The 19,275-nt window shown below is 39.8% G+C and overlaps 1 protein-coding gene and 1 non-coding gene across 2 annotated transcripts; both read left to right on the top strand.

Annotated features, from left to right (window-relative positions):
* Positions 1 to 7,934: 7,934 nt before the first annotated feature.
* LOC148096437 (uncharacterized) lies at positions 7,935 to 12,329 on the top strand. Its single transcript, XM_087836063.1, has one exon. It carries the CDS (start codon positions 8,316 to 8,318, stop codon positions 11,817 to 11,819), a length of 3,504 nt encoding a protein of 1,167 aa, XP_087692189.1. The 5' UTR covers positions 7,935 to 8,315; the 3' UTR covers positions 11,820 to 12,329.
* A 5,459-nt stretch (positions 12,330 to 17,788) lies between these two features.
* Positions 17,789 to 17,907, top strand: LOC148096436 (5S ribosomal RNA). Its single transcript, XR_015717317.1, has one exon. It is a non-coding gene; the product is annotated as a 5S ribosomal RNA (ribosomal RNA).
* Positions 17,908 to 19,275: the final 1,368 nt, after the last annotated feature.

The raw sequence follows: 19,275 nt of genomic DNA, 5'->3' as shown, positions 1-19,275 counted from the left end.
GTGTTCTGTGCACTTGTGAACACACTTTCTTATGGAGTACGTTTATTAAGGACACACTTTCATTAGCACAGAGGTTCAATAACACAACAAATAACCTCCAATAAACCTTTTAATAAACTGTCATTGGAGGCTGATATGTTCTCTCTCGGCTTGTTTTCTTGTTGTGTGCCACACAGAAAATAAATGCATGGTGTCTTAACTCACTGATACTGGGATATCAATGAGCACAGAGTCCAGCCAACAATGGCACGAAGTCAAACTGTCATGTTTCAGCTGTGTGCAGGCAGGAGAAGGACCCAAACGCAAAACTCACCACGCAGGAATTAAACTGAAAAAGCTGCTTCATTGCAGAATGGCACAAAAAATATAACAAAACTAAACTGGGACATGGATAAACTGACACACAGGGAAACACAGCCATGAGGGAGATCACGACACTGACAGAGAGAAACACAGGACTTAAATACACAGAGGGATAACAAGGGAATGAGACACAGGAGAGCACAGCTGGGAGTAATCAGGCTGGACGAGACAAGGGAAGCAAAACTAGAAACACTGACATGAGACACGGACCTTCAAAGTAAAACAGGAAACACACTGACTGAACTCTAGACATGTAAACTTAACAGCAACTGGGGAGACAGAACATAGGAACCTGAAACATGGGACAGAAAGGCACAGTAGACACAACATGGAACACAGTGAAGCCATATTACAAGAACTAAGAAATAAACCTATGATAACCATAACTAGGGAAATAACAAACACAGTACAACTAAGGACTCAAAACATAAACCATAATATAAAAACACAAGAACTCAAAAAGCTGGGTCAGAAACACCCAGAACCGTGACACAAACCTCCTTCAAGGAAACTGGAGAGCCCAACACTGGCATTGAGGCTAGCCCAACAATCTCAATATGGTGTAACTTCCTGCTCTAACTCCGGCTCCTTCCCCACAAGAAAGATGATTGTTTTATATACTAGAAGGCAGACCTGGAATCTGAGGGTCAGACTTCCTGCCTAAAGTGTAAACACTGTCATCATGACATATTGCACTGTTGTTCAATCAGCTTCATTAAATATACTTTTATATATTCTTTTATCCTTTGTTTTGTTTTGTTATACATCCATTTAAATCCCCATATGAAATGATTACTACCAACTGGTAATAAAACAAAAATAAAAAGATTGTCCAACATTTTATATTATTATTTATATTTATTTTATATCCGATATATATCGTTATATCGAACAGTCCTACCTGATCATTTTCAGAGCGATATTTTTGTGTTTTTGGGTTGGTTTTTTTGGGGGGGTTAAACCACTTAACCTAACTCAAGGGACAAACCAGAGTTGTCAAATACAATACAAAACACACAACTTAGCAAAGAACCATTTTTAAATTTTATCTTTAGGTACTTTGTTACTAGCAACCTGTCACAGAAACACACCATTTCCTCTGATTTCTTTGGATTGGAAAAGTAACAGACAGAAAAAAAGGGGACAGGCTGAAAAATCTATCTACAGTGGAGGAACAGTACCTCAAAGTCATGTCAAAAAAAAATCAGCAGACACCTGACACAGGACCTGAAAGATGCACTTGGTCCTTCAGTTGGTCCATCTAGTGTTCAAAAAACAGCAGGAGCTCGGTGTGAGGCCACAGTGGGCCAAAAAAAAACACACACAAGATGACCTCCAGCAAGGACAAAATGTATCTGGACGTCTCTGTGAGCATCTGTCTCACTGTGTAAGTGTAGCACAGTGTCTGTGTGTGCATGGCTGCGGAAGAGATACAGCACAGCTGAGAGCCAGCACTCAGACGAGGACCTGGTGCATCGTCTGTGTCTCATCTCAGCCAGTTTACTTACAAACTCTTTAAGTTTGAATTTTAAAGCTGACAATGTGCACAGGGCAGTGATATTTAAAATGAAGGTAAACTATTCCGATCTCTGGAGCCCCAATTGTGTATCTCACACACACACACACAGTCCTGAATTCATTACTGAAGTCTCATCCAGACGTTCAATGTGTACACAAAGGAATTCTTCAGCAAGAGGTGAAAGAAAATGCCCCACAAGTTAATCCAAAATGACCGTTTTATCAACAATGGCCACCAGCGGTGATATTGGCACCTGTGACAAGGTTGAAAAGAACTGTGCAGGGCTCGCAAAATCGCTAGCCCGACGTCCCGGGGCTAGCGATTTTTCCAGTCGGGCTACCAAAATCTAACTCAGCCCTGCCCGTCGGGCTATCATAGGAAAATATATGTCAGTGCTTTTGCATTCTTTCGCCAATGTAGCTGAGTAATTATGTCATTGGCATCGATGAGCCACTGTCAATATGTGACATATTGAAATCGCGTTTGAATTTGCGCTTGCTTTTTGCTTTCATTTTCATTTTGCGATCGCGCGAACGGTGTATAGAGAGCGGCAGCACTGATTGGTGAGTGACGATTAATTGCGCACCAATTCCTCTGACATCGTCTTATCACTCATTAGCTTACTATTCAAACGCGACAAGTGAAATCTCTCTCAGCAAGCTTAAACATGTCAGAGGTTGAGTGCGCAAAGAATCGCTGATCATTATGTAAGTACGTGTGTAAAAGCAGCAGGATTTACGCTGGTATTTTAGTTCTGCAGAGCCAAATAAGACAGGTCAGGGTGAAGAAGGGGCAGCCAAAGAAAAGCCGATCACAAAACGGAAAAGATATGACAAATCGAGCCTGTTCTCACTCCCGAGGCGTAACATGGCAACGTTTTGTCACGTCCGGCGGCGTTCCTTAGGAACGCGAAAGGAGACTTTCGCTCCCGCGGTAATCAACGTTCCAGCCCTGTATTACAGCCCTAAACCTAACCTTATCCCTAGCCCTAACCATAACCTTTTTCCTCACCTTAAACAGGACTTAAATGATGTTAAATAGCGTGTTTCTAAGCTATTTGAAGGAAAAGAGCGAACATGTGTAGATTGAGTCCATACGGTTCTCACATTTCCTCATTTTTCCGAGGTCGTCATTTAGGAATGTGGTGGGTAGCCGAAAACATAATATGTTGACGATTTGTCACCTAGCCTAAAATGTTACGCTTTGGGAGTGAGAACATGTTGGACAAATCAGACTATGAGGCAAAAAGAAAGCGCAGCTTTTTTGGTTTCATGGACAAAAGAATTTCTGTGGCTGGAATATGACGAGCTAAATATCATGATGTTCTGCCAGGTGTGTTGTGAGTTTCATTTGATTTCTAAGTCGACAAGCGCCTTTGTTACTGGGACCAGTCATTTTAAGAAAGACCCCATCAGAACCCATGAGAAATGCAAGAAATGCATTATTGCCCAGTCTGCAGTATCTTTCCCAGAACAAACACCAATTGCAAAAAAACATACTACAAATAAACCAAGCACAACAAGAACTCCTGAAAAAGCTGTTTAGAACAGCGTGCTATATTGCAAAGAGTGAACTACCATTGGCAGAATTTAGCAGTCTTTGCAAACTTCAAAAAGCAAATGGCCTAGATCTTGGTTCCACTTACTTCTTACCTGTGACTTCAGTAAAAATTTCAGATTCAGGATCTGACACAAACTGATTCATGTTCTACACAGTTCTTACAAGTTCATAGAAATTTCTGTTCAATTAGAACCAAGTATTTGAGTTGATGGTTTTAATTTTTATACAGTTGTTGTGATTTGTATTTTAACAATTTTTTTGATTAATTTTTGTTTCCGTTACAATATTATACTTTACAATATTATACATTAAAGGAAACAAAACGTAAAAAAAAATTATTTTTTTATTCGGGCTACTTAAATTTTTTTTGGGCTACCAAAAACTGAAGAATGCCTGCCCGAAGGGCTACCAGAGATTTTGAAATTTTGCGAGCCTTGCTGTGGGTAATTTGGTTTCACAAAATGCAGCACAGAAATAATTACATAAGCTGCATTTATAACTGTTATTAAATAACAGCAGCACACGAGAACTAAAGTGTAATCCCAGCACATTTCGCTTCGCTTGCACTGATTCTTTAGAGATGACGACTGTGGTGGGTAATTAAGGGCAAACAATAAACAAGTCGCATGAAAAATGGAGGCCGCATTACCTTTCCAAAGCTTCCTTTCCCGATGGCCCGCAGTATCTGGAAGTGGTCAAAGTTTACTGTGGAGAAAATGAGAAGCAGTTAGTGAGAACGTGTCAGTTTGAGCTGAGCTATAAAACAGGGAACATGACATGTACAGCACTGTGCAAAAGTCTTGAGCCATCCCTCATTTGCTTCCAGGGATCCGGACTTCCCTGTAATCTTTAAAGTGGTATTAAGGAATAGCTCTCCAGGCTTTTTAAAGTGTTTCTGATTTTCAATCCAGGGCTTGTATTTGACCAGTTTTTGTCTGTTAAGACCCTTCACACTAATCTCTGAAACATTCAAACATAAACAGACACCTAAATCATGGAAAGGACCAGAAAACTTAACAAAGAACCAATTTTAAATTGTATCTTTACACATTTACTTGCAGCCTACTGCAAAAAAACAAAACCCCACATCATTTGTTCTCACTTCTTTAGTTAAAGAATGCAGTTAATAACACCGTTAACACAGACTGACCTGGCAAAACATGAAAAAAATAAGACTTTTGCTCGGTACTGTATGAGAAATGGAAATCCAGACTCTTTCTGTGCACTTCATAATGTATCGCTGCACTTTGGCATTACTGTGAATATTAAATGTTTTTTTCAAAGAATTAAAAAGTCGGAGCGCAGTGGGAGAGAATAATGTGTGTGTTAGATAATGAAACGGGAAGGACTGAAAGATGGAAATAATGAATCACAACAGTCAAAATGTGAAAAAACAAAATCTTTTTCCCTGGAGGATCTGTGCAGTGACACACCGTCACAGTATCGACGATTAGCAAGCAAAACAAAACCCCAGAAATAACATTTATTAAATGAAGACTCAGCTAAACCTTTTTTAAACTTCACATCTGAATAACAAATAACACACGCAGCACATAGAAACAAATATCTAAAATGAGTTAGATCCCAGAAAGTTAGACAAGCTTTCATAACTTTTATGATCGACTTTTACGAGATTGAATTTGAGCAAGTAAAGACATTTCACCTGAAGCTCAGAGGCAGGAGAGTTGTACTTCAGAAAGACATCCAGCTCAGAGCGCTGAACTCATTCATCTTACTTTATTTTCCTATTTCAGTATGCATAAGAACACAGCCAGATGTTTTCATTCATTGCCACTGAAGCAGATGCATGTGTGTGTTCTGCAGACTGAATCCTTCTGTATGCAGCTTAAAATGAGTCCTGAGGAAAAAGGTTGAATGGAAGTGGTGAGGAAGAGTGTCATGTTTTTTTCCTCTGTAATAAATAAACTAAATAATAAGCACAAATATTTTTGTTTTCCAAATATATTTTTTATGAGCGCTGAACATGTGATCAAGATTAGACGATAAATACAAGATTACTTTCACTATTCTGCTGTATTTCTACTTAACACCTACCTGACTCACTTTTGAATTAAATTAATGCAACATGTGAGACTAATATTTGTAATCAGATCTTAATTTATGCAAAAATATCCATCATAGACCCGAGAAAAATGAATAAAATGAATAAAAAGAACACCCAATCCATGATATTAAAAAAGCCTTGATCATTAATAGCAAGTCTTTTAAATATCAACCAATAAGAGTAAAATTAGCTTAAAGGCAAAAAAGCCAAAACCCCTGTTTTTCCAGGCAGAGGAGAAAAAGAGGAGCTTTGTTTAAGATAAAGAAGCATGCAAAGCTACTCTAGTAGAGTCCAAGAATAAGAATATCATGTTGGAAACGAACATGAGGATGATCAAAACACATTCCCTCCAACAAATAAATACTATAGAGAGCGGAGCTGCTTCATCATTTTAAAAAAACAACGTCTTTGGCACAAACACAAGCGCTCAGGAATCAGATTAACCAACAACAGACAAGATTTGTTTCAACAAGTAAAGAGTAATGAGCTAACACTGAGTAACTGTTGCCAGTAAAATCAACAGTTGCTAACTTTCACATGCAGCAGCTCATTAAGACACTTAAAAGAAATCGGATTAAAGACATTTAAATGTTGGTTGTATTTTCCTTCCCGATGCATGTGAAAGGTTAAGACTTACATCTCCAAATGTAGTGGAACTGATTTGAACCAGAGGACTCAGCCACACTGTTACTATGTACAGCATACACATGTTTACTGATGAAGGTAAATCAGACACTGTCCTGACTGTGTGGCTGCATTTTGTGCTGAAAGCATCAAATCAATTTAATATGATTAACTTGCTATGAGAGGTTTTTACTCCAAGTGTGACTTTTTCTGGGTTCATACACCTTTCAGGGTCAAATTCAAGCACTTTGTAAGCACGTTTAATGTCCATTTTCAAACTTTTCCAGCACATTACCATAAAAAGGATACATATTTCACTTCGCATCACCTGAGTAAGACCATGTGAAAGGCCAAATTAATACGTTTTTCATCAGATATTGATGCTTCTTTCTTATGTGACACAAAAAATAGGAGACAGATCTTTGCTTGTGTTGTTTTTTTAAGTTCATTCATTCAAAACTAACTGCAAGACGCTTAACTACATTGCAGTCTGTGTTATTGTTGTAGACCTAATTATCACCTTTAAAGTGTTTGTGCTAATAACATCATGTAGAGTAAGACAGGCATAGAGAACAGCACTGACTGGGAGAGGCTTTGAACAGATGAAATACTCAGATCAATTAAACACTTTAAAAATGCACAAGCGTCTTTCAAAAACCTATTTATTTAATCTATCATCATTGATATTATTATGTACAGTTATAATGTACTGTTCATCTCACTTAAATAAACAGGCAGCCTTAAAGTGTGAAATAGTCACTTGTCTACTGTCTCAGTGGCTGATAGTGCCCCACAGGCCTCAATGTGAGCTTGAAGACATTATGTTTAAATTGTTTAATGATAAACAGATTTTGAATGAAAGCGAGGAAACTTCGGTAGCACAAAAAAGTGCCTATTCTTTGTTCCCATATGGTTCAGTCATATTACCGTTATTTCCCCCTAAGGTGTTCCCAAAGACACCAGGTTAATACTTGAAAAAGCTGCAGCAACACACAAAAATATCATCAATATTCTGTTTCCTTGGTGACAACGCTGCTTTTAGCCTTCAATCAGAAAGCTTGACGTTGGCTAGTTAAGCATCGGGCTAACGTTTAAAGCTTTCACTCGAGGGAAGTAACTCGTATTACTGCTACTGCTGTGTAATCTTAGTTAAATTCACAGCATATTCTAGAAGTTACCCTGCAATAACTAACTGTTAGAATAGCGGCACCGTATTGTATCACTTCAATCCTTTATCTCGCGAGTTTAGTAGCTAGCAAAATAATAATACCAATTTTAAAAAATAACATGTGTAACGTACACACTCGAGAAAATTATTTACTAGGACTTACGCAAACTCCCCTGTTGTGAAAACGTACAAATCCTTCTTGCAGACTCCTTCTTGTATTTTTCGTTTTCCACCAAACACTCATTAAAACGGCCTCCAGGCACGTTAGTGCGCTCACCCCCGACTGATCAGGGAGTGGGTGGGGGGGTCACACATTGAAACAGACTAACGTGCAGAGGTACAAGGCAGCACAGGCAGAGAAATGTTGCTTTTAGACTTTTCGACTCATTTTATTTCTCTATCTGATAAGAAAACTATTCAATCAGATAGTTATTTGTGGTGAATGAAATACGGTTACAGTTTCAAGAAGTTTTAAGCACCAAATCCGAAATCCAAGCACTGCAATATTAAAATCCAATTGAATTTCTTGTTTGCTCCGAAATCTACGACATGACTATATACAGAAAAGCTTGACATGGTATGCAAAAAAAAAAAAAAAAAAACGAAAAAAATACAAATACACGAACAAAAAATGTTTTAACTGTCAGTTTTGTCATTTTAAAATTTTCCAAAACTAACATTTTCTTTTATTGAGTGATATTAAATTGATTAGGATCAAATTTAGAGTGAACAATATTACACAAACAAACACGTGTGTGCGCATGCGCACATATTAGAACGCTTCGATCCCTTGTTACGTGATAACTTTGCTTTGATCTTTTCTGACGTGGTAACTTTGCTTTGATCCCAAACCCCTTAAATAGGAGCGCTCACCTATGTTACTTTATGCTTAACGGACATTGACCTGCAGCAACTAAAACCCTTTCGAGAAGTTTTGAGAGCAATTTACAGGAGAAACCAAAACAAGTTCAGTTTTGTTTCTCACCAATTCACAGCACAAACAGACACATTACACCATGTCAGCCAACCCATCCTTCGGCTCAGATGAGCTTGAAATATCTAAAGGGACCATTTTGGGAGATCACCACGTGGTGGAGGCTTTCCTTGGAGAAGGAAACTTTGGTGTTGTAACCAAATGTCGCGATACAAAAAACAACCAAACTGTGGCTATTAAAGTCAACAAGAGCGACCCTGAAATTCTGCTACAGGCAAAACTGGAAATTTTCATCCTGGAGCAGCTAAGACGCTTGGATCCAGACAGGTGCAACATTGTCGAATGGAACGGCTATTTCCTTGATGGAGAGCGCATTTGCTTAAATTTTGAACTCCTCGACCAAAGCCTGTCAGATTACATAGGGGACCGGAATAACCAAGGTCTCCCAATGAGAGAAATCAGGCCAATTTTGCATCAGCTCGCAAATGCTCTGTTCCACCTGGGTTCTGTGGGAATAGTGCATGCTGACCTCAAACCTGTCAATATCATGGTTGTGAACCGCAGTGAGTCTCCCGTCAAAGTCAAACTTATAGACTTTGGCATCGCATGTCCTGCTTCTGCAGTGATTGCTGGTGGTGCTGTGGGGACAATTGGTTATTGTGCACCTGAGATTATGCTTGGCACTCCATATGATGAAGCAATTGACATGTGGTCTCTGGGGCTGGTAGCTGTTGAGCTTGCTACAGGGGTGCCTCTCTATCCTGGGGAAGACGATTATGATGTTTTGAAGTTCATAATTGAAACTCAGGGTCAGCTACCAGATCATCTTCTAAAGTCTGGCTTGTACACTGATTGCTATTTCATCGAGGATAACTACAACGAACAGCGCTGGACATTTAAGACCCAAGAACAATTTCAATACGAGACAGATTATCAATCAAAGGAAACTCGATTGATAAAACTTAAGCGTCTCGATGACCTCGAACAACTACTGGAGGTTAGGCGAGGACCGGAAAATGGCCAACCATTATTTGTAAGGCTAATCAAACAAATGTTGGCCTTGGATGCAAATCAGCGCATAACACCCTCGGAGATTCTGAAGCATCCCTTTTTTGACCCTGGCCTCTCAGGGAGAGACCCCTGCACTGACATGAATAGCACACGGGGACAAAACCTTGTGCTCTCTCAGCAGCCTTCAAGCTGGAAAAGTCATGGATCGCAAAAATTCAACTGCAGTTTCCAAAACTCAGTTGAATTTCCTCAAAAAGGACACATCAACACCTCAGCCACCCCATCTTCCTCTGAAGATGATCTTGAAATAACGGAAGGGACCATTTTGGGAGATCACCACGTTGTAGAGGCCTTCCTCGGAGAAGGAGGCTTTGGATTGGTAACCAGATGTCGTGATACAAAAAACAACCAAACTGTGGCTATTAAAGTCAACAAGAGCGACCCTGAAATTCTGCTACATGCAAAACTGGAAATTTTCATCCTGGAGCAGCTACGACGCTTGGATCCAGACAGGTGCAACATTGTCGAATGGAACGGCTATTTCCTCGATGGAGAGCGCATTTGCTTAAATTTTGAACTCCTCGACCAAAGCCTGTGGGACTACATAGGGGACCGGAATAACCAGGGTCTCCCAATGAGAGAAATCAGGCCAATTTTGCATCAGCTCGCAAATGCTCTGTTCCACCTGGGTTCTGTGGGAATAGTGCATGCTGACCTCAAACCTGGAAACATAATGGTTGTGAACTGCAGTGAGTCTCCCGTCAAAGTCAAACTTATAGACTTTGGACTCGCATTTCCTGCTTCTGCACTGATTCCTGGTAACCGTGTGGGGACGGTTGGTTATTGTGCACCTGAGATTATGCTTGGCACTCCATATGATGAAGCAATTGACATGTGGTCTCTGGGGCTGGTAGCTGTGGAGCTTGCTACAGGGGTGCCTCTCTATCCTGGGGAAGACGATTATGATGTTTTGAAGTTCATAATTGAAACTCAGGGTCAGCTACCAGATCATCTTCTAGAGTCTGGCTTGTACACTGACTGCTATTTCATCGAGGATAACTACAACGAACAGCGCTGGACATTTAAGACCCAAGAACAATTTCAATACGAGACAGATTATCAATCAAAGGAAACTCGATTGATAAAACTTAAGCGTCTCGATGACCTCGAACAACTACTGAAGGTTAGGCGAGGACCTGAAAATGGCCAACCATTATTTGTAAGGCTAATCAAACAAATGTTGGCCTTGGATGCAAATCAGCGCATAACACCCTCGGAGGTTCTGAAGCATCCCTTTTTTGACCCTGGCCTCTCAGGGAGAGACCCCTGCACTGACATGAATAGCACACGGGGACAAAACCTTGTGCTCTCTCAGCAGCCTTCAAGCTGGAAAAGTCATGGATCGCAAAAATTCAACTGCAGTTTCCAAAACTCAGTTGAATTTCCTCAAAAAGGACACATCAACACCTCAGCCAACCCATCTTCCTCTGAAGATGATCTTGAAATAATGGAAGGGACCATTTTGGGAGATCACCACGTTGTAGAGGCCTTCCTCGGAGAAGGAGGCTTTGGATTGGTAACCAGATGTCGTGATACAAAAAACAACCAAACTGTGGCTATTAAAGTCAACAAAAGTGACCCTGAAATTCTGCTACAGGCAAAACTGGAAATTTTCATCCTGGAGCAGCTACGACGCTTGGATCCAGACAGGTGCAACATTGTCGAATGGAACGGCTATTTCCTCGATAGAGAGCACATTTGCTTAAATTTTGAACTCCTCGACCAAAGCCTGTGGGACTACATAGGGGACCGGAATAACCAGGGTCTCCCAATGAGAGAAATCAGGCCAATTTTGCATCAGCTCGCAAATGCTCTGTTCCACCTGGGTTCTGTGGGAATAGTGCATGCTGACCTCAAACCTGGAAACATAATGGTTGTAAAGTGCCATGAGTCTCCCATCAAAGTCAAACTTATAGACTTTGGACTCGCATTTCCTGCTTCTGCACTGATTCCTGGTAACCGTGTGGGGACGGTTGGTTATTGTGCACCTGAGATTATGCTTGGCACTCCATATGATGAAGCAATTGACATGTGGTCTCTGGGGCTGGTAGCCGTGGAGCTTGCTACAGGGGTGCCTCTCTATCCTGGGGAAGACGATTATGATGTTTTGAAGTTCATAATTGAAACTCAGGGTCAGCTACCAGATCATCTTCTAAAGTCTGGCTTGTACACTGATTGCTATTTCATCGAGGATAACTACAACGAACAGCGCTGGACATTTAAGACCCAAGAACAATTTCAATACGAGACAGATTATCAATCAAAGGAAACTCGATTGATAAAACTTAAGCGTCTCGATGACCTTGAACGACTACTGAAGGTTAGGCGAGGACCTGAAAATGGCCAACCATTATTTGTAAGGCTAATCAAACAAATGTTGGCCTTGGATGCAAATCAGCGCATAACACCCTCGGAGGTTCTGAAGCATCCCTTTTTCGACCCTGGCCTCTCAGGGAGAGCCCCCTGCACCGATATGAATAACACAGGGGGACAAAACCTTGTGCTCTCTCAGTAGCAATCATCGTTTGGGTGGCCAGAATTCTAGGGGAGCTAGAAATTCTTGTGGAAAAAAAGCCCAAAACAATAACATCAACAAAAACAACCAATGAATATGTTCTTAAACTTGGGCACAATTTGGCTTGAAATCCATCAACTAATCTCTCAATATTCAAAGCGGAGCAGCAGACAACTTACCATCACATCAGTCCTTCAATCAGACCTACAACAAACGTCTTCCTTCTCTCACCCCAACCGGTCGCAGCAGATGGCCGCCCCCACCTGAGCCTGGTTCTGCTGGAGGTTTCTTCCTGTAAAAAGGGAGTTTTTCCTTCCCACTGTCGCCAAAGTGCTTGCTCATAGGGGGTCATATGATTGTTGGGTTCTCTGTATGTATTATTGTAGGGTCTACCTTACAATAATACATACAGCCTTGAAGTGACTGGTGATGTGATTTGCTGCTGAATGAATTCGGAACTAATTGGAAATAATCTGGATATTAATTAAATAAACCTGCTTTGAGCATCAATTAATTGTTGTTTGAAATTCTTTATAAATATATAAATATAGTGCCACTCTTCTACTGTTTAAATTGCAACTGTTTAAAACTGACTAATTTATTCATACACTTGAGCATAAACACACACACGGTAAATGGCCTGTATTTGTACAGCGCTTTACTTAGTCCCCAAGGACCCCAAAGAGCTTTACACTACATTCAGTCATTCACCCATTCACACACACATTCACACACTGGTGATGGCAGCTACAGTGTAGGCAGCATGGATCCATCCTTTCATGCTATTTATGCCAAATTCTGACTTGAACATTTGCATGTCAGAGCAGAAATCAAGACTCATCAGACCAGGCAACATTTTTCCAATCGTCAAGTGTGCAGAACTGTAGCTTCAATTTCCTGCTCTTAGCTGACCAAAATGCTCTTCTGCATTCTTTGGCTGCAACAAATGCTTGTATGAGCTACGGTTGCCTTCCTATCAGACATTTTTCTCTGACCGTTGACATCAATAAGGCAGTTTTTCCGAGAGAACTGCCTTTCACTGGATATTTTCTCTTTTTTGTCACCGAAAAGGGTGTCTGTGTTACTTCTTGTCTTATTTTGATAATCCTAGTCTGTGTTCCCATGTTTGTCCACTTCCCTGATCACCCCTCAGTGTATATATTGTCTCTGTTTTCCTCTGTCCTTTGTCAGAGTGTCTGTTCACCTACCCCCTGTGTCTCCATGTTCCCAGTGTTCAAGGTTTCCGAGTGTTTTCCCAGTTTAGGTTTTCATGGTTGGTTCTGTTTGCTACTCAGCCAGAATAAACAGCTCGCTCTTTTAAAAAGTAGGGTCCAGAATGGATGATGGGATGTTCGCATGTCTTTATGTAACACTGAGTGTGCTGAACTAAAGGTAGGCCTAGTTTCATTTTCATGGTCATTATTATCAAGACAAAGATTACCCCTTATTCTGATTATTTCTCCCTTTTGGAGGTGTAATGTTGACATGAGGGGTGTAAATATATTTTGATAAACTAATGTTGAAGTCACTGTTTTTGTCGTATTGATGATGCAGCTAGAATAAGTGCTTTTAAATAAAAGAATAACCATTTAAAGTGCTCAGTGGTGAAACTGTAACTCTTTCAGAGTTTGACAGCTGGACAAGTGATTTAAAGAAACATGAGATGAGTGCAGCATATTATCTGAACAGAGATCATTCAATGAGCAAGAATAAACACTGACAAGAGAAACACTTCACTGTTGATTATCATATGAAGTCTAATGAAAGCTGTTAATCTGTTAATATCCTGTTAATCTGCATACAGCAAATAAAGAACATGTGACTTTAAAGCATCCAGCAAAGTGATAACTGTCCTCTGCCCACTAAGTAGTGACTCTACAAAAGATTATTTTCAATATAATCTTTATATTATATTTATATTATATTTAGTTATTCTCCAGCGCAACAATGTAAGGAGCTCTGTGATTGGTTAGGAAAGGACAGACTGGCCACCTCGATTTTTCTTCACTGCACATTGATCCATAGCTTTGCTCTGTAAAGGCTAACAAAGTGCTTTTGCTTTACAAACACATTTAGCCTCGGTATTCACTCTCTTAAAATGCCACTGGACGCTGGAGTTAAATGGAGCCCTGATCCTCAGAGTTTTATTGTTCCTAATATTTCTTTTAAATAGCACAGATAGTGCCCCACTGCAATAATCACTCATGTCTAGATAGTCCTGTTAAAAAGGAGTTTTTCCTCCCCACTGTTGCATAGCAAACCTAGCAAACACAAACTATTCTATAAAACAATCTAATTTAAACGAATAATCCAGTTGAAGCTTCAGACAGCCGTCATATGACAGTGAAACACTGCCATCTGCTGGACTCAAATAACAAAGACGCTGCCTTGACAGGTGAGGGAGTTTCAACAAGTCTGCAACGACTCAAGCATCAAACTACAGAACTATTAGAGTGGACATGGTGCTCTAATGGCTGCTTCGTAGGTCAGAAAGGATCAAACATATCAATAAATTATAAAACAAAAAACGTCTCTTATTGCCCAGGGCTCAGGAAGTGAGTGTGTTCCTTATAGCCTATTAAACCTTAGCAGGTTATTTTGATGTGTTACAGATGAAACAGCTATCCAGTAACATTCAGCTACAAAATGTTTTTTTTTATAATTACTTTTTTACAGCTTCGCACTTTTACACAAGTTTCATCATCAGTCACAATGGCTGCTGCTAAAATTGAGTACAAGATATTTGTTGGCCTGATTAAAAGGTCTTGATGCGTGCTCAATCATCCAGGGAAGTAAATCTCCAAAAGTTGATTCTGTTCTTCTGGACGTAGCGTTTTCAGTCAGAGAAACCAGCCGACTGAAGGAACAATGGGCTGGGAGGTCAGTTCCTTAATCATGATTATGCAAATTCTCATGACCACTAATCAACAACCACTGATCAATGGTCTTGAGTACCATTCACAGAGAATTGGAGAATGGCTACAATCACAGCATTGTAAGATGGTGAAAGATGTACCCTTAGGCCCCCTCCTTGATTCAGAGATGGTCTTTCCCTTTTCATGTAAATGGCCTCCTTGACTCCGCCCTCAAACCAGCGTTCATTGCAGGTATTGTTGACAATCATATTGTATCGTGTAACCATCCAGCTCACATATTAAATGTAAATGTAAATGATTTGTTGAACTTAAGACATGATGAATGTTCCTGCATTAAAACACATCCAGCCTAGTGTTCTCACTCTACCTAAATGGATCTGTTACATTAGTGACATATGGGAGTTGTGTTTCAGTCTTTTCCACATGAGGACATTTACATTTAGTTTTTGCTTTACTGATGAGTGGCTGGTTAACCTGCAGTGGTTGAAGTATGTGTCGGTCGTCTGGAAGAGTAGGTGTAGAAGATGTCTTTAATGTAATGCTCTGAAGGTGTCAGTGATTACTGTGAATTCATTATAAAACTGGATTTCAGTGAATAAAGTGAATAAAGACAGGCCCTCATGGTGAAGCTCAGGTGTCCATAAAGTGTAACAGGAGAGCTTTGCCATACTTTCAGATATTTTACATGAGCCAGTCTTTCAAAAAATAAATAAATAAATAAATAATTCATTTATCCACAGGAAACACAATGCTCATATCTGAAAGTAAACTCTGATATATATCCCCGACTAGGGTTACTACTAAATAAAGGATTGCCCCAAGATGACTAAATATATAAAGACACTCTCCAAAAGAAGAAGTTAAAGGGATTTTATTTATTGTACAAGCAATATCTTCATAAGAATTACAAATTCTGCAGACATATTACCTTCTTACTGAACCTGAATAACTCACACACAGACGTGTCCACACATTTAGAATCTGCAGCTTAGAAACATCTTCAGGTTTAAAAGATATATATAGCTGGATGTCGTCTGCGTAGCAGTGGTAGCGAATGTCCTCAAAGGGGCTCAAAATATGCTGGAGAGGAAGTAGATATATTAAAAACAGCACAGAACCTTGTGGCACACCATAGGACAGGGACGTGGAAGATGACCTGTACTTAGAGACCGCCACAGAAAAGTATCGTTCATAGAGATACGAGGAGGACCACTCTAAGGCAGACCCAGATACACCAACCCAGTATTTCAGCCTTTCAAGCAAAATGTAATGGTCAACGGTGTCAAAGGCTGACGTGAGGTCCAACATTAGGAGTACAGAACACTTTCCTGCATCGTTTTGCATCAGAATGTCATTGGAAACTCTAAGAAGGGCTGTTTCAGTAGAATGAGCTCTATGAAGGCCAGACTGAAATTTGTCAAAGATATTATGTTAACAGACAACAGAAGCAGACAGAGTTAACCTGAGCTTGAAGAGTCAGCAGAGCGACTTTTCACAGGGGAACAGGACCTGTTGATTTTTCTAACTGATGGCTACACACAGCTCTGCAGAACAGGTAATTACCGCTGTTCGGTTTAATATTTGATTTTAAACAGTGTTTGAAGCTAAGACAAATACAGATCATATATTTTCATACAGTGATGTTCCAGTCGGGTTAATGTTTGTGTGTCCTCACTGTAAAGACTGCAGGTTACTGGAGCGTGTCTGAAAATGTGACCCTTCAGTCTAATATTGACACCGTTATGCCATCTGCACTTTGATCCCGCTACCTACTCTTGAAAACGATGTGCGCATCTACTTCACTATTTACGGTTCAACATGTTTCCTGTTGCTCTGAGGTGCATCCAACAAACACACAAATCATTTACCACTAATAATAACAATTTTACTTTATTAATTTATTAATATAAACATATATGTAGCAAAGGTTTTATTCAAATTTATGCAGCCCAGGATAAAAGTTGGTCTTTTTTGATATAGGATGTTTGGAAGTTATTTTATTGTTATGATTTTTGCATTTTGTTATTTAATTGGTTGCAAAAAAGAAAACAAGTTTATGTAAACAAGTGGAAATTAATCCTCCTGAGAATAAGCCTTTTAAATAACCTTGGTGGGTTTTTTGGTTGTTCAAGAGTTGAACCATACACAGGATCATAGGTGGCTGAATGCAGTTAGGTAATCTCATACATGTCACAGCTGTGTAAGCACTGATATTGATAATAGATGGGATCACAAAGAGAAAACATTTTTGCTAAATGTAATTATTATATTAGAAATTTATAAAACTTCTAATTCGAATTTTTCCAAATGAGAACATATACTATTTTTGCTTTACTGATCAGTGGTTGGTTGGTTAACTGCAGGTGTTCAGGCACAAGTCAGTCGTCTGGAAGAGCAGGTGGTGAAGATGACTTCAGCGACTGAAATGCCCTGAAGGTGGAATTAACGTTAAACTTTATTTGAACATAAATCAGTAAAGACAGGCCTCCATCCTGACATGCAGTACTTGCATTACTTATGTATGATATGCATTCTCACAGAACCCAGATGATGCCAGCATGTTTTTTAAGCCAATGTCTGGATATGAGTATATGTGCATGTGAGTATAAGTGTGGCAGGAGAGTGAGTTCGCCCTCTTTCTTGGAAGTATGCAAAAGCCAACGAGTTCTTACCGAATGAGAAGCCTGGAGATGAGCAGAGATCAAGTCAAGTGCAGTTCAGACTCGCTGTTAAGCGAAAGGACACCTCAGAAACAGCCTTTTTATACATGCTGTAACGACACATACACGCTTACGTTTTTTGTTTTCTATATTTAAGTTAAAATCTCCAAACCGCAAAAATGTTGGACTTCCAAATCGTCCGAACACACTGTGTGCTCTCTGTCACTTTTACACTGTGCTGTAATCAACGAACATGTGTTATTGTGGAGATGTTACTGCGAGAAAATCATTTTTGCAGCTCAATGTTGAAGCTGCAGTTAATAACCAAGGTTTGCATGTTGTCGCTGTAACATATGACGTTTAGCACAATAATATATATCAAACTGTGTGACATTTGCCACCGATAAAAGGTCTTTTTGACAGGTAATCTTTCGCTTACGGCCACACCACCCTGAACACGCCCGATCTCGTCTGATCTTGGAAGCTAAGCAGGGTCGGGCCTGGTCAGTACTTGGATGGGAGACCGCCTGGGAATACCAGGTGCTGTAAGCTTTTGCACTTCCACACACAAACTGCAGAGGGCGCTAAAACTGTCACTACTCCTTCCTGCTCTTTCTAGTTTCTTCCTGCTTTCTTTTAAGCACAAAAGCGCCTCGCTGACCATTTCCCAGGCGCTAATTACAGACCTCTCATAGGGAATATTTCCTTTTGACAGTAACAGCCATAAAACCTAAAACAGCACCTTACTGTCAATAACTGATTAAACGGACAAAACACATTTACTAGGGAGAGAATAAGATGGAGACATAGTAAGTTAGAGAAAAAACAAACAAACAACATGTGCCAAGTGGAATTTAATCTAATTATAAAAAACAATCAAACAGTTTTGGTTCATAGTTAACAGAGAATTACAGGAAAAAAACCACATCACATTCATTTTAAAATTCTTTTATTTGCTTTTAAAGCCCTCCATGGCCTAGCCCCATCTTATCTCTCTGAGCTGCTACAGCCTTATACGTCCAGCCGCTCTCTCAGGTCAGCTGGTCAGCTGTTCCTGAATGTACCCAGGACTGAGCGTAAACTTAGAGGACATCGTGCTTTTGCTGCAGCATTTCCCAAACTGTGGAACGATCTGCCTGTAGAGATTAGACAGGCCTCTTCTCAGCCTGTTTTTAAATCACTCCTGAAAACCCATCTCTTCACCCTGACCTTTGACACCTTGTAAGATGTTAGTTTTAGTTTATTTTTATGTTAGTTGTTTTAGTTGATTATATGCTGTTCTGTCTTGTTTTTTTAAATATAGGGCTGCTTTAATCTTTACTATGTGTTTTATTTTATTCTGTTTTGTTTTATTCTACTATTTTGTTTTTTTTTACTTATTTACTGTACAGCACTTTGGTGCTGCACTGGGTACTTTAATTGCAGATGTTGCTGTCAATCCATGTCAATCAACCCTTTACATTAGTGCCATCGTGATGCTGCAGTCAGCTATTTCCACTAAAAGTTGCCATAATTTAAATCTTGTTGGAGACTGCAGCTCTCTCTGCAATGTGTGTGTGTGTGTGTGTGTGTGTGTGTGTGTGTGTGTGTGTGTGTTCCCTTTGTGAATTCACTTTTCTTTTGTGATTGTATATTCCGGCAGATGTTCCGCTCATCTCATTTGTCTCCAAGCTACAGTCTGTCTGTGAGACAGTGTTTAATAAAGTAGAAATTTCAACATTAAAGTAGAAAATCTATTTTGGGGGAAAAATGAAATGTTGAGATTACATTTGTTGTTTCAAGACAAACTGCTACAGTTGCTACACCCTCTGAGTTAGTGAAATCATACTTCACTGCATCTGGTGAGACAGAAAATGAACAGCTGCATGATTATCAATGGTTACATCCGATTTCAACACACAGGATTTTTGGTGTATCACA

This window comes from Neolamprologus brichardi, chromosome 23, assembly GCF_056152115.1.
Source record: "Neolamprologus brichardi isolate AB-2024 chromosome 23, ASM5615211v1, whole genome shotgun sequence".
In the NCBI taxonomy this organism is placed as follows: domain Eukaryota; kingdom Metazoa; phylum Chordata; class Actinopteri; order Cichliformes; family Cichlidae; genus Neolamprologus; species Neolamprologus brichardi.
Note: the sequence above shows the minus strand (reverse complement) of the source record. Positions and strands in the feature narration are given on the sequence as shown.